Here is a 14,199-nt window from a genome sequence, read left to right as displayed (position 1 = left end):
CAGAACTGGATCTCAAACACAATATGTCTAATTATGTAGCTCATACTCAGCTCTATTTATCCTCATGTAGCCTTTAAAACTCTATTCACCACCCTTGCCCCATGATTTCATATCCAAAGGCCTTCCTTGCCCCTCTCTTGCCCCCCAAATCCTACCTACCCTGAGTGAGAATGATTCAGTTAGATTCAAGTGACCAAGCCCTTACCTAGTCTCCAACTAGCCATTGGACTGGTTTGCAATAAATGTAGTTCAAGAAGGTCCCCAGGCTACTTCATGGAAACTAAATTTTTTAATAATTGATTCACTGAGAAACCGCTGCTGAACTGCCTTGGTTGTGCTTTTATGATCAGTCTCCAGGAGAGAAGGAACAGTCCTATCTGAGGAGACACCAATTTGAGCAAGTGCAAGAACGTTCTTCCACCTTCCACATGAGAATACACGCCCGCATCTTCCACAGACCTACCCTCATTCAGCAACCCACCCCTTGTTCCACACAACCATTGTCGTTTATAAAGTGCCTTGCATTGCCAATATATCAGCATCTGCATACTTATCCCTTTCACAACTCCCTCTCTCTTTTGCCTGGTGCCCTGCCAAACTAATACTTATGTTTTCTGTTAGCTAGATCTTGTCTTATGTTCTTCCCAAACCTTAGACACCTTAAAAAAAGAATCCCATCTACACCTTCCTTCCGTATATGTAAGTGGCCGCTGTTCAGCAATGAAGCTAACCTTCAGTGATGAGTCTATCTGGTGTTTTGGCAGAACTATTGAACTCTATCAACAGAGAATTCAGTGGCTCACAGAAAACAGCAAGAAGGTAACAGACGGATTTCATTCCTTGCCTTCTTTCACTCATTCCATCTGTACTTGTTAGATACCTTTCAGTTGCAAGTGATAGACCTCCAACTTAAATTGACTGAAGTTAAAAAAGGAATTTCTTGACCAACCTAAATGAAAGGCCCAGGCACAGCTGTCTCTGGCTCTGCTTTCCTCTGGGTTGGTTTTATTCTCAGCAAGACTCTCCCCAGCTCTAAGCTTACAGGTCACAAATAGGAAAGTCCAGTGGAAAATAGCCTCACTTCCCTTTCCCAATCCACCCTCCCAAGTCCCGGGATTGACTCTCATTGGACCCATCTAGACCAATTGCCATAGCCAAGGGGATGAGATATATATATAGTAACTGGCTAGACCTGAAACTAATGCTCACCCCTGGGAAAAGCAGGAGATGAGGGTAGTGGGGGGAGACTGGGTCAACACCATCTGAACCTGATGGACTAAGAAAGGGAGACCAGTGGTTGCACATGGAAAGCCCAAGTGCTGTTATTGGAAGGGGAAGTGGATCCTGGGGAGGTGAAAACAGCAGATGTCCACCAGCGCATTTAACCTCAGAACCGTAATGAGGTTTATAAGACAAAGGCTGATGGTCTGAACGTAATTTTTCTTGAAAGTTTGATTAAACATCTTCCTCAGCCTCCAAGAGTAGCATAGTGATCACAGGCAAATTAACCTTTGATTTACTTTCTTATTTATTTTAGCTTATTTTCCTCCAACTGATGCTTTTCAGGCTCACCATTTGCTTTCACCTTTAAGTAATCCTCAATTCTTGTTTTAAACCCTGGGAGGACAGGCAGATGCTGAAATTCATGCTTCCCACTCCAAATCCCCGCAAGACCAGTAGGTGACAACATAGCACTAAGGCTACCGGTCCCAGGCCCATCCCTGGGTGTTGCCTACATCTCAGATCCAGAACCTCCTTTGCTTTCTTAGGACTGGTCAGCAGAAGCATGTCTCCAGCCATGGCACATCCCCCTCTGACTGTACATGGTAAGACAGGCAGAGAGAACCCAGAGGTTTGAAATCCTCAAATACTCCAAAAACATCCATTCAGAGAATGTTGCCCTCACCTACCCCACCACCACCACCCACCACCACACCTGTCCCGGCACTTTTGACAAAGTGGGCAGGGATTAAGAGACCCTTCTCCCTACCATGCCTTTCTGATGGAGCTACAGATAAGCCATGAAACAAGTCCAGATTGGATCCCAGAGAAGAAAGGACCCATAAATCAAATTGTGAGACCCTTGGGTGCTGAGGCAGCCTGGAGTGGTGGATGGGCCGTCACTGGACCAAGTTCCTGACTCTGCTCTGTCTATAAGGCCATGGACAAGGGGTCTTACTTCTCTGGGTTTCTTACACCATTTCTGTGGAGGACCAAACAGAGGTTACAAACTAATGGCCTTTCAGGATAATTGGTCCACAGCTAGACATTTTTTTTGGCCCCCATAGTTTTAAATATTTTTAAATTAGTTGCCAACTAAACAAAGATAAGAACATCTGGCACCACTGGCCTGCAATTTCCTCTTATCTACATGTACAATTATTTCTACAGGATAAATTTCTGTCATTTCAATGACTAGGTTTAAGGGAATGCATGTTTTCCATTGCAAAATCTCTAAAGCTTTAATGACAGCTGTTTTCAATTTTAAAAGGACTAGAACCGGCCCTGACTTTGAATTCCTTCTGGCCCCTGAGGTTTGACAATGTCCTGAGAAGTCTCGAGCTTCATTTGGGTCATTAATTCAACAAATATGTATTGGTTGATTACTAGGTATCAGGCACTGTTCTAGAGTTGGGGATACAAATGTGACTGACACCAAGGCCCTGCCTTCCTGGGGCTTACAGTCCAGTGGGGAAGGACAGACCAAGAATAAGTTAAATAATAGATGACATCAGTTAGTGATAGTGCTATGAAGAAAAGTAAATCAGGGTAAGGGAATCAAAGGTGGGCTAGAAGGCGGGCTGTTTAAATAGAAGCGTCAAGCTAACACTCTCTCTAAGGAGGAGACATTCAAGCAGACACCTACAGGAAGTGAGGGAGTGAACTGTGCAGACCTCTAGAAGAGAATGTTCCAGGCAGAAGAAAGAACAAATGCAAAGGACCTGAGACAGGACAAGCGTGGCACACTGCAGAAGCAGCAAGCAGGCCAGTGTAGCCAGCACAGTGAGAAATGTGGAGTGATGAGGTTGGAGACACACGCAGCTTCAGATCAAGGAGGGTCTTGCATGGTTTACATTTTATTCCAAAAGTGAGAGTCTTAAGCAGGGTGGTGACATGATCTGACTTAGGTTTCAAAAAGATCACTTTGTTCCCATGCAAAGTGACTGTAGAGAGGAAAGGTGAAAGCAGGAAAACCAGACTAGGAGAGAATGATGGTGGCTTAGACTAAACAGCTAAAGTGGATACAATGAGATGTGACTGGATTAAAGGTATAGTTTGAAGGTAGAGTTAGCGAGTCTTGCCAATGGATGGGATAGGCTTTTGGCCAGACTGTCTGGGTGAATGTTGAATGTAATTTATTGAAATGGGGAAGACTAAGGAAGGAACAAATTGATGAAGAAATTCAAGAGGTCTTGTTTGGGACATACGAAATACGAGAAATTTATTAGACATCCAGACAGAGACACTGAACAGGCACTTGCATGTACATGTCTGGAGTTCAAAGGCATGTCTGGCTAGAGATGGAACTTGGGTATTCATCAACATATGGATGGTATTTAAAGCCACTAGTCTGTCTGAGATCATTTAGGGAGTGAGTGTGGAACAGTGTGTTTCAACAACATGATTTTGCCTCCCAGGGAACATTGGACAATGCCTGAAGACATTTTTTGGTTGTCATGACTAGAAGGGAAGTTTGCTACTGGCATCTAGTGGGTAGAAGCCAGGGATGCTGCTAAACATTCGGCAATGCATTGGACAGCACATACAAACACACACACACACACACACCAGCAAAGAATTATCCCATTTAAATTGTCAGTAGAGCTGAGGTGACAAACCCTGGTGTAGATAAAGAAAAGAGTAGAAGGTGGAGTCCTAGCTGAGTGCTTCTCAAAATTTAATGTGCAGCAAAATCAAGTGGGAATTCCTGTTAGAATGCAGACTCTCATTAGGGAAGTCTGGGGTAAGATCTAAGATTCCTCATTTCTAACAAAGTCCCAGGTGATGCTGATGTTGCTGATCCATGGACTACATCTTCAGCAGCAAGGTCCTAGGGGACTCCAATATTTGCAGTTGGGATGAGTAAGAGGTCTGTCCCACAGAGGAGAATGAAAGGACTTGCCAGTGAAGTGACAGGAGAACGTAGTGTCCTGAGAGCCAAGTACACCAAGCATTTCAAGTAGTCGAATTCTTGACACAGTCAAACTGGGTCACATGCTGCTCAGAGTTAGAGAAAGTTGAAAACTTTGATTTGACCATTGGGTTTGACAAGAGGGAGGTCTTGTGTTTTTTGGAGGAGTGGGGAAGTGAGAGCCTTATTTGAGTGAGTCCCAAAGACAATGGAAGGAAAGGACATGTTGCTACAACTGGGAAGCAGAGAAGTGAGGTAGCAGCAGGAGAGAGAGGTGGGGTCCTGAGAGGTTTCCTTCTGTTTTAAGATGGCTGTATTATAGCCTATTTGTATGGTGAGGGAAATCCTACTATAGGTAGGGAAAAATGGATGATCCAGGAGAAGGGAAGCTTACAGAAGCAGTCCCCAATTAGGCAAGAGAAATGAGATCCAATATACAAGTCAAAGGGTTGACTTTAGAGCATTGATCCATCATAACCAGAAAAGGCATATAGGACTGGGTGGATTCTTTTCATAGGTGGAAAGATTAAAGAAAAAATCTCTTCTGATTGCTTCTGGTGAAATTGGAGGCAAAATTATTTGCTAAGAGAGAGTATAGAAAGAGATTGTTGGAGGGGTGAGGAGAGATGTAAAGTAATCATCTACAGCAGGACTATAAATATAACAGGAAAACTAAGTATCTGATAAAGGAGTATTTAAGGCAAAAAGCATAAGATGGTTCCTACAGCTCCTACAGGACTATCAATTTCATATGAATTAAAGTCCCACTTCCTAGGGCAGCTAAACCAGGATGAACACTTCTGTGTGGCTCAAATGGCAATGCAATAACTGCTAGAACCATAATTAGAAAACTCACAGAAATACCATCATAACCAGAAAGCTTAACATCTACATAGGATTGGTAGAGCGGGCAGAAAATAAATAAGGCTAGAGAGAAAATATGGGAAGTTGATATCATCAGATATCCAACTTTATGTCCTACAAACAAAGGATACTCTTTTCTATAGTGTCCTGATTTCTGTAATGGACATGCGTTATCTTTATAAGAGAGGACAGTAAACGTTCGGGAAGAAAAAAACTTTTTAATAATAGGCTGCCACAAAGGAGGAGCAAATAATACCTGGAGCTAAAGTCAGGATCATAACGGGTTTTGCTTTTCTGCTCTAGAAAATGGAGCATCTGTCCGCTGCTCCTTGAGGTGGGGAGAGTGTTTGCCCCTCTGCCCAGTGAAAGGCTTACGAGAAGCACGAAGCGGTGCTGGCTATTTGACAGTGCTCTCTGGTTTTAGGTGTTTGGCCTCATCAAGGGCTCCAGAGTCGGCATCCTCATTGATGTGTCAGGGGCCAGCTGTGGTCCTCAGAAAGAGGAGTTCCAGAAGGACTTCCTGGTAAGGCTCTCGGCAGCACAGACATTGCCTCCTCTTCCCAGTCTGCCCCTGGGTGAGCTTGCTAATTGGCTTTTTAGAGCAGATCCAAAACAGAGCATTTTGTAAAGAATGCTTCACACTTCATTAGCACCTTCCTTTAAAGAAACCCAAACAGAGCCATTTTCAGTTGCAGTGCAAAGTTCTAGTGTTCACACCACCGCAATTCCTACCTACCAGAATTCACCTCCAGAGCCCGCGGTTGCCTAGAAAGAGAATGTGAAGACAGAATCAGGGGACACGGACTCCAGCATATCCTAGCACAGGACCCCCCCTCTCCCGGGCCTTTTCTGGGTGAGGGAGCTATACTGGTGTCCCTGGCCTATCCCTGGACCTGTGCATTTTCACTGAGCTCTAGAGTTAGACAACTGTAGTCAAATCCCAGCTACCTAACCCCTCCGTGCCTCAGTTGCCTGCTCTGTAACCTGGGGGTGACATCAGTGGCTGCCTCCTAGGATTGCCATTCATGCAAGTGAAAGACTCTCAGTGCAAAGCCTGGCATAGAGGAAAACCTCTGTGGTCTCTGTGAAGTAGCGTGGAGGGGTTATTTTCTTAGGGGAAGCTTAGAACTTTGGATGGGGACCATAGCAGCTATAGCCTGTTCAAGGACCCTTTTACAGGGCTTAATAGGGACCCATAATCCAGACTTGTGCCCTGTTCTTGGTCTCAGCCAACATCGGGGAGCAGGACTTGGTCAGTGCAGAATCCCCTCCATGGCAAGTCCTCAAAGCCGAGCTTCCATGGGTACCCAGGGCACACCAGTCTGATATTAGCCAGGGCGAGACTTGTGTCCACGGAAGGCTGGTGAAATTTCCAGCTGGCCAGGAAGAAGAGGGAGGAGTTATCTTTCCTGGTGGGTACTCACCACTCACTGCCGTCATGCCCATCACCCCCATGGCGCCCAACTCACATGCCTTGGAGAGAAACCACTGCCGCAACCTCTGAACTCCCTCCCTGCAGTGCCATAGTCAAGTGCCAAGGATACAGCCAGAGCACATGCTCAGAAGGGCAGCCAAGATGCTCACCCACCCACACCCCATGATCCAATCCAAGAGTGCAGCAGCCTTGGGGTGCTATTCTAGGAGAGAATTTCAGGCCACAGGCTCCCAGGGTAATCTTCCAATCAAGAGATTGAAGACCATTGCTCCACCCCCACCGCATGCATAGACATGGGGTAGGCTGGGTGGGCAGCTCATCCCACCCACCCCATGAGACCCAAGGGGAGGGAAGCAAATGGCAGCTTTGGGCCCCATTTCGGCACAGCCTACACCCAAGCCCTGAGGGGCCACCCAAGGCAGGAGAAGTGAAGCCATACCCCTCTTTCCCCCTGGCCCTGGGAGCTAGTGATGTCCTTTTGTCCAACAGAGCCTCATTGATGAGCAGCTGAGCCACAAGGAGAAGCTGTACATCCTCTCCTTCGGGACCACCGCCAAGGCCCTCTGGCCAGCCCCCGTGGAAGTCAGTGCCTCCACGTGAGTGGCTCCCCAACCCCAGCAGGAGGTTTATTTGTTCATTTTCTTCCCTTAGGGTTAGTGTCTTTATTGTATGGTCAAAGTGCAAGTCCCAAGACCCCAAAAGAAAGTGCGTACAAGCACAGTTCACAAAAATGGCAACACAGGTAGCCAACGACTTTTAGAATAAAGTCTACCCTCAGGAGCATTCCACACAGTGAAAGACAAAGCAACTCGAAACACCATTTTATCCAGCATCCTAGCAAAGATAGTTGTATTATCATGAAAACAAAAGTGTGCATGTCTTTTTTTAAAAAATTCAAACAGTACAAAAGGGTAAGTAATGGAAATGAGTCTCCCTGTCACCCCAGACCCCCTTCCCACCTACCAATATCAGTCTCTTAGACCAACTTCCAGAGACAGTCTATGCACATCCACACATCTCTGTGTTTATCATCTTGCATTTAATCTTAAACAGGAGCAAGTATGCTGTTCTGCACCTTACTTACCAGTTAGTAGAAATTTCTTTTCCATGAAGGAGAACATTCTTGATCCCATCATGTGTTAGGTACAACACTAGGCTCTTCATGTATATTATCTTATTTAATACTTATAGCTACTGCATGTACTGGGATTAGCATCTCCATTTTGCCCATAAGGAAACTGGGACTCAGGTTAGGGAACATAGCTGAGGTCTCTGCACTAGTAGCTGGCAGAGCTGATTCCAGGAGAAACCATGCTTGGATCTGGGAAGGGAAGACTCCTTGCCCAGGGCTGGCTGCGAAGAGGAACCTGCCAGGTGGAGAAGCACCCAGGTCTGGCAGCTCCGGCTTTGGATCCCAGCTCTGACAGTCACAGGTAGCGGGACCTCGCCAAGGCCTTTACTCTCTCATTTGAGGAAAGGGGACGATACCTACCCCTCCCGGAGTTGTGGTGAAGATGAAATGGAAAATAAGTATATGGCCCCGGCACGTACTCAGTGGAAGGGATTGTGATTTCCGCTCTAGTTAAACCACTGGAAGTCACCTTGAGATCATCCAGCCAGGCGTTCCCCAGCTTGCCAGGCGTTCCCCAGCTTCAGTCATTCCTGCACGTCCTGTTTGACTTTTGTCATATCTCAGTGTCACTTGCACTACTGTGTATTTTTGTTTAAATCAGCTGATTTTGTTTATTGTCGAAGGATATGTTCCATCATCACTATAACTGGAAGCCCATATCCATGGTCATAATTAGAAAGTAGCTATAAAAATAAATACGATGAAAGTGAAACAGTGATAGCTGGAAACCTGTTGGCTAGAGTTGGCACTAGGCCTGGGACTTGGTTTCTCCTTTTTTTTAAAAGGAAGATCGACAGTGTTCTAGTTTGCTAATGCTGCCAGAATGCAAAACACCAGAAATGGATTGGCTTTTATAAAGGGGGTTTATTTGGTTACACAGTTACAGTCTTAAGGCCATAAAATGTCCAATGTAAGTCATCAACAGTCAGGTACCTTCACTGGAGGATGGCCAATGGTGTCCGGAAAACCTCTGTTAGCTAGGAAGGCACATGGCTGGCGTCTGCTCCAAAGTTCTGGTTTCAAAATGGCTTTCTCCCAGGACGTTCCTCTCTAGGCTGCAGTTCCTCAAAAATGTCACTCTTAGTCGCTCTTGGAGTGTTTGTCCTCTCTTAGATTCTCTGGAGCAAGAGTCTGCTTTCAACGGCCATCTTCAAAATATCTCTCATCTGCAGCTCCCGTGATTTCTTCAAAGTGTCCCTCTTGGCGGTAGCAGCTTTCTCCTTCTGCCTGAGCTTATGTAGTGCTCCAGTAATTTAATTCAGACCCACCCTGAATGGGTGGGCCAATACCTCCATGGAAATTATCCAATCAGAGTCATCACCCACAGTTGGGTGGGGCACATCTCTATGGAAACACTCAAAGAATTACAATCTAATTAACACTCATAGGTCTGCCCACACAAGATTACATCAAAGATAATGGCATTTGGGGGACATAATACATTCAAACTGGCACAGACAGTTATAATAAAGACAGACTTATTAGCACGAAGACGAGATTTTCTTTTTTTTGTCCGACCAAAAGAGGAGTGCAGGAGAGCAGGACTCCAGTGCTGTGCAATGCATTGGTCAAAGACAGCACCAGTTCCTTAAATGGCTTACATTTTCCTCTCACCAGTGGTGTGTCCCATCCCACGGGGAAGTAGTTGCCCAGTCACAGTGCCTGCTGTTAGAGCCCATTAGGATTAAGGACTTAAGGCCATGCTCCAGGCCGAGGTCTGGCTCCCAGGAGAGTTGTGGGGACCCTCAAATGACAGAATGACCAGAAGTTCAGGTTCTAGAGTCATCCTGATTTGCAACCTCCAGTTTACCAGTTATTTGCAGTATGACCCTGAACATGTTACCTAACCCTGAGCCTCAGTCTCCCCATCTATAACCTGGGGATAATGGTACCCACTTCAAAGAGTGATTGTTAGGTTTCAGTGAGCTAATATTTCTACTGGGCCTGAACCTCATGAGAGCACTATAGACTCAGTGCTGCTGCTGTCTCCATTATTATCCTCCCCAGGCTCCAGGAACTCAAGAACTGGGTAAAGAAACTACAGCCCAGTGGAGGCAGCAATTTGCTGCAAGCCCTGAAGAAAATCTTCACCATAAAAGGGTTGAACTCTCTGGTGACCGTAATGGGAAGCTGGTAGGTCTCCTTTCCCAAGCTGATGACAGAATACGTGAAAGGGGTTGAAGAACCAAACAATTGTTTGAGAAAAGGTCATCAAGCGTGACTCTTCTGATGTACTTGGGAGAACAGCTACATGTGCACCAGTGTTGGGGAGGGTCAGCCTGGGGCGATGTTCCTGGGAATCTCTTCTTCCATCTTCTTCCCAGCCCAGATCAGCCCTCCGAAATCCTGTCTCACTACATCCAGCAGTCCACCATGGGAAGGGACCTCCTTATCCACACCATCACTTACAGATGCAACGACCAGGTGCCCCTCGTAAGTACCCGAGATGCCCCAGGGGGCCCCAGGATTTGGTGAGAGAGTCCAGTGAGCCGGGACTGCCTTGGGGGCTGCGTTCCTGCACAGGCCCCCAGGCTGTGGCCCAGAGCAGGCAGCTCCTGCCTCTCCTCTGCCTCTCCTTGCACCTAGTTCTCTTTGGTAAAATGGCAGGGTTGGGTTGCTGGGTGGTTCCATCAAGGAGGAAGCATGTTAGAGGGTTGGCATTGACCGGGTGAGGGCTCACGCTGCGTACCTCCCCACAGGCTGTCCTAAAGAACCTGGCAGACGCTGTGGGGAGCTCCTACCACTGCTACAGCCCAGAGATGGAGGTAAGCCCTTGTGCCAATACAGCGCCCCTCTCCTCCCCTCCCTGCAGCCTCCAGGGCTGGGTCCAGGATCTGACCTAGGACAGATCACGCCTTGTGCTTGCTTCCCCCATGCTCAGTAGGTTTAGAGAGGTAGTCAGGTTAAAATGAATATGTGGGAAGACCAGGGACAACATGCAAGTCTCAAGAGATCCTTTGGTCAGTGTGTGTGATGAGCTGATTGCATGCTATGGGCCTTTCAACCCCTAGCTGGTAGAATCCTGAATCACTAGCCAATTGGCATAAACATATGCCCCCCCCCCCCCCTCTTCCCACCAAAGCACGGAGTCTAAAACAGTTCCCTCTCCTAGCAGAATGGACAATTGATTCTCTACCAGTTCATTCATTAGTGTCCTTGTCCCAGTTAATAATGGAGCATCATCCATTCTGTGTCCACAGTCGAGGTAACAAGGAGCAAACTTGTGTGCTGATCCATTTGGCAGAGAGAGTACCCAATCACCTGCTCAGCTAGCAGGCTGTGCTTTGTCTACCAACCATTAGTGTCCACGAGTAAATGAATATTTACATCTCACAAGCATATTCAGCTGTCACCAAGCCTAGCATCTCATACCAGGGAGCCAGGATCAGGCAACATTTGCCTTGGACGGCAACCCCCCTTCTTGCTACCTCACTGCACAGACTCTGTAGAGGTTGCAGACTTGGGGCTGGGAAGTAAAGGAAATGAATGAAACTGGCTGATTTAAGAAATATTTCATCTTAAAACCTGTGGCCCTCTTGGTTTATCTATTGTTTTCCCACTTGATGGAGATATGGCTACAAAAATATTTCATTTTCTTCTTCACTCTGAGCAAAACAACAGTGTGAGGATGACAAAAATTTACAACTGACTTTCCAATGGGAGGCAACAGAGAGCGGTGGGGACTGTGGTAAACTGGGTGATGCACACCCCATCCAAAGAGGCAGCCACGACTCAGCCTGGCTGAGTGTTGCTCTGCAGGAATGTGATCCCAGGGTTGCCAGGTCTAAATTTTCAAGAAAAGACAGAAGTCTGGATTTTTCATTTGTGATTTCTTTACATTTCTTTATTGAGGTGAAATATGCATAACATAAAATTAACTACTTTAAGTGAACAATGCAGTGGCATTTAGTACATTCACAAAGTTGTGCAACCACCGTCTCTGTTTAGTTCTAAAATTCCTCAAAAGAGACCCTGTACCCATTAAGCAGTTACTCCCCATGCTTCCCTCCCCACGGTCCTAGCAACCACCAATCTGCTTTCTGTGTCTATGGATTTACCTATTACGGATATTTCAGATAAATGAAATCATATCATATGTGGCTTTTTGTGTCTGTCTTCTTTCACTTAGCATTATGTTTTCAAGGTCCATTGTTCCATGTATCAGAACTTCATTCTTTTTTATGGCCGAATAGTACTCCATTGCATGGATAGACCACATTTTAGGTATCCATTCATCTACTGAATATTTGGGTGATTTCCACCTTTTGGCTTTTGTGACTAGTGCTGCTAACATTTGTGTACAAGTTTTTGTTTGAGCCCCTGATACAATCCTCTGGAATCCTAGGAATGCAATGGCCAGGTCCTACGGTAATTCTATATTTAACTTTTTGAGGGACCGAAAAACTGTTTTCCATAGCAACTGCACCATTTTACATTTCCTCCAGCAATGCATGAGGTTTCCAATTTCTCCACATCCTCACCAACATGTACTAATTTCTGTTATGTTTATGTGTGTGTGTGTGTGTGTTCATATATATATAAAATAGCCATCCTAGTAGGTGTGAAGTGGTGCTTTACATTTTTAAGGTCAGAAAATCTGTCAGTGTTCTTAAAACGCTGCAGGCCAGTACTATACAAAAGGAACAAAACACATTTGCTGGCTCCATCTGGCACGCGGACCCAGTTTACAACCTCGAGCTTAAACAGCCAGTCACTCTGCTTGGGAACTGACCTTGCTCCTTGCCCTTTTCTCCTTGGCCACTGCCAGTAGCCAAGGGACTTCTGGGTGACCAGTTGCTCCAACACCCCCAGATCTATACCAGCCAGGACAAGGATGAGCTCCTGGAAGAAATCCAGAAGGCCCAGAGCCTCCTCAGCCACGTCCAAGCCCTGGTCCAGGGCGAGCCCTGTCAGGAGCTGACTGGACTGATGAAGGAGGTAGGTCGTGCAGACGTAGATTCTCGGGCCTTCTTCCAGAGCACTCAGCCGGCGTGTCGCAGGACCTTCACGCCATTCTCCTTTTCTGAAAATGAAACAAGCCAAAGCCCCACCCCCAGCGGTACCCCTGAGCTCTGAGCTGGGTTCTACGGGGTGGTCTTGCCATGGTACCTGAAGGATCCTGGTGGAATTTCTAACTGAAAAATTCATTGCAGAGACAGGGAACAGACCCCTTCCACCCCCTCCCTCCTGCCGCTGCCCCTCTCCCCCCTTTGGAAAACCATGTAAAATCCAACCACATGGAGTAGGCCGTCTCAAAGGTGGCCTCTTCCCCCACCCCAGCAATTCATTTAGGGCAAACATCCTCTGTTTGGCGACTTGGTTAATTTAACATGAGCAGAAGAACTCAGCTGGCTATGACACCAGCAGCATAAAGAAAAGTTAGCTGTGGACAGACGAGAACTGAGAATGCATTCATAGGTGCCTTGGATGAAGGTGTGGCTGTGAGATGCCAGTCATTTTGCCCTGACTGGGTATAGAGAAAGAAACACCAGGCTGGAGACAGGGTTCTTAAGTTTAGTTCCAGCCCTTTCACTGATTATCCAAAAATAATACCAATAATTATAAGTATTACAATGATGGTGTTCTCATTTACTGAGTGCTCATTCTAAGTTAGGCACTGTGCTTAATCCTTTAAATGCTTTATTTTATCTTCACAAATACAGTCAGGGGTAGGTATATTATTAATCCCATTTCACAACTGAGAAAATTGAAGTTAAGAGGCTAAATAACTTGCCTATGATTGCAGAGATAGAAATAAACTGAGTTAGGGTTGAACCCAATCCATCTGGCACCAAGACCATGCCTAAAATGAAGTGCAGGTACTGATTGTGGTAGGCAAGATGATTTTAGGTGGTTTGCAAATTAATTTTCTTTTAATGTCGCATGCTTATTTTGTATAAAACTAGCTCATTATAGTAGTAATGTACCTTTCTTTTTAAAATCACTTCAGTTGATTTAGTATGCAAAAAATAATGTAAAAGATTTAATGATACATATGTTTTTAAAATATTAAAATATTAAGTAAATATTAAAATAAATAAAAATTAAATTAATTAAAATTAAATTTTATTAATTTTTAATTAACTAAATTTAATTAAAATTTGAAATTAATAAAATTAAAATATTATATTAAAATATTAAAAGTAAATATTAAGTAAATATTAAAATATTAAGTAAATTCAGGTATAGCAAAATTCACGAAGGTGGTGCTCAAATGACTGAAGTTTTGGAATTGCTGCCCTATGCTTTATTGGTGTTTGATCTTATATGCCAGCTATGTGATTTAACCTCTCAAAACCTCAATTTTTTCATTTCTTAAATTCAGGGGAGGGCCAGGCTAGATTTGGGCTCCTTAAATGATTTGATATAGCAGCTCCTTTATAGTTCCCTGAGCTTTGCATTCTGAGCGCACATTGGGGTGCCTGTCATCTTGGAGTCTTTGTTGCTGAAATTAATGGCAAGTGTGGTGGAGGGGAGAGAAGGACAGGCCAATAAAAGAGGGAGGGAGTTGCTGGCTACAGCTCCCTTTCCCCTGGAAATTCCAGAAATCTCCAAAGAAGAGGTTGGGGAGGAGGTAATATTTAAGATGTTCCACTTGGGGAGACTGGGTACATGGGGGAGATTGAGGACTTTCCA

General features: G+C 45.3%; 1 protein-coding gene across 4 annotated transcripts in view; it reads left to right on the top strand.

The window, feature by feature from the left end:
* The window catches only part of VWA3A (von Willebrand factor A domain containing 3A), a 50,757-nt gene that overhangs the window by 10,953 nt on the left and 25,605 nt on the right, over positions 1 to 14,199 (top strand). For all 4 annotated transcript variants that reach the window (XM_037815000.1, XM_037814997.1, XM_037814999.1 and 1 more), the window contains exons 6-12: positions 765 to 819; positions 5,421 to 5,519; positions 6,921 to 7,027; positions 9,571 to 9,696; positions 9,888 to 9,996; positions 10,263 to 10,328; positions 12,376 to 12,501. In XM_037815000.1, coding sequence (XP_037670928.1) covers positions 765 to 819; positions 5,421 to 5,519; positions 6,921 to 7,027; positions 9,571 to 9,696; positions 9,888 to 9,996; positions 10,263 to 10,328; positions 12,376 to 12,501 — 688 coding nt within the window. The remainder of the gene's footprint in view (positions 1 to 764; positions 820 to 5,420; positions 5,520 to 6,920; positions 7,028 to 9,570; positions 9,697 to 9,887; positions 9,997 to 10,262; positions 10,329 to 12,375; positions 12,502 to 14,199) is intronic.

This window comes from Choloepus didactylus, chromosome 21 (assembly GCF_015220235.1).
Source record: "Choloepus didactylus isolate mChoDid1 chromosome 21, mChoDid1.pri, whole genome shotgun sequence".
In the NCBI taxonomy this organism is placed as follows: domain Eukaryota; kingdom Metazoa; phylum Chordata; class Mammalia; order Pilosa; family Megalonychidae; genus Choloepus; species Choloepus didactylus.
Note: the sequence above shows the minus strand (reverse complement) of the source record. Positions and strands in the feature narration are given on the sequence as shown.